Here is a 1,302-nt window from a genome sequence, read left to right as displayed (position 1 = left end):
GATGGATGGATGGATGGATGGATGGATGGATGGATGGATGGATGGATGGATGGATGGATGGATGGATGACAGTTTAAACAGAAAGATGTATTTCTCACCTGAGCAGCAGACTGTTTGATGAAACCTGATATGTTTGTTTGGTTTCATGAGTTCTTGGAGACGTTTGTTGGTCTTCAGGAGACACGCTGCGGGACGCACTGTCAGTATAAAACCTGCAGCTCTGTCTCTCACAGACATCCAGTTTCTGCTCCTGGAACCTCCTCCACTCATCTGATCCACTCAACGAGGTAAAACTGAAGTTTGACTCTTTTTGTTCCTTTTAATGTTTAAATTGTGTTTTAGCTGAATGTGTCAGTGAGACACAAAGCTGCAGTCCTTTCAGAATAAAGGTTTCTTTTGTGGACAGGTTGTGTTGTACAGGCAGTAACAGAAGTTGTGACTGTTTGTGTCCACAGATGACTTCGTCTCTCTTGTCTCTGCTGCTCTGTGTGAGCTCTGCTCTGCTCGTCACAGTAAACGTAGGTTTTAAAACAGATTTAAAGAAAGAAAACAGCTGAAACATCAGCCGAACTTTTCTCCAGCATTAAATAAAATAATAGTTTTTAATTTACCTATATTAATCAAAATAAAGTTTGTAATTTACAGGTCTGTTTGGCCAAAATATAAAGTTCCTGATTTTATTAATAAACCTGTAAAAACTTCAGTTCTCATTCTTTATTTTACGTTTTTATTTTACAGGCAGGATGCTCCAGAGCAGGTTGGTTTGTTTTCTTTATGGCAGTAATGAAGTAAAACAAACATCTTTAAACAGAAAGAAACAAAACAAAGAGAAAATATTCAGTTTAAAGTCTGATAAATCAACAACAGATGAGTTTAAGGTTTTAATTTGAATAAAACCTGCTGAGCTGCAGAATAAAACTCATTTCTGTTGATTCTGATGAGCTCTGCAGCTCTGCAGCTTTATTTCTTCTTTATTTTATCTGTAAAACAACCGTTTCGAGCAGAGGATGAAGGTCTCTGTGTGTCTCTGTCCTCAGGTGTCCCCACGGTCTGCACCTGTCCCTCAGGCTGGACTCAGAGAGACAAACACTGTTACCTGTTTGTGAGAGGTCAGGTGGACTGGGCCACAGCTGAGGTACTGGACTGGGCTCAGCAGCACGCTGGTGCAGCGGTTCACTGTTGTCTCACAGCAACGAGGTCCTGGGTCTGATCCCCGGTTTGGACCTGGACTCTCTCTGTGTGGACAAAAGAACTTTCTTCTGTCAGATTCCTGCTTGTTGAGCTTTGTTTATTGATTTATTT

The 1,302-nt window shown here is 40.9% G+C and overlaps 1 protein-coding gene across 1 annotated transcript in view; it reads left to right on the top strand.

Annotated features, from left to right (window-relative positions):
- The first annotated feature begins 392 nt into the window (after positions 1–392).
- Positions 393–1,302, top strand: part of LOC106534431 (galactose-specific lectin nattectin) — a 2,263-nt gene continuing 1,353 nt past the window's right edge. The window contains exons 1-3 of the mRNA XM_014031057.1: positions 393–518; positions 739–757; positions 1,038–1,135. Of these exons, the coding sequence (XP_013886511.1) occupies positions 456–518; positions 739–757; positions 1,038–1,135 (180 nt within the window). The 5' untranslated portion in view covers positions 393–455. The remainder of the gene's footprint in view (positions 519–738; positions 758–1,037; positions 1,136–1,302) is intronic.

This window comes from Austrofundulus limnaeus, unplaced genomic scaffold (genome assembly GCF_001266775.1).
Source record: "Austrofundulus limnaeus strain Quisiro unplaced genomic scaffold, Austrofundulus_limnaeus-1.0 Scaffold1171, whole genome shotgun sequence".
NCBI classification, from domain to species: Eukaryota; Metazoa; Chordata; class Actinopteri; order Cyprinodontiformes; family Rivulidae; genus Austrofundulus; species Austrofundulus limnaeus.
Note: the sequence above shows the minus strand (reverse complement) of the source record. Positions and strands in the feature narration are given on the sequence as shown.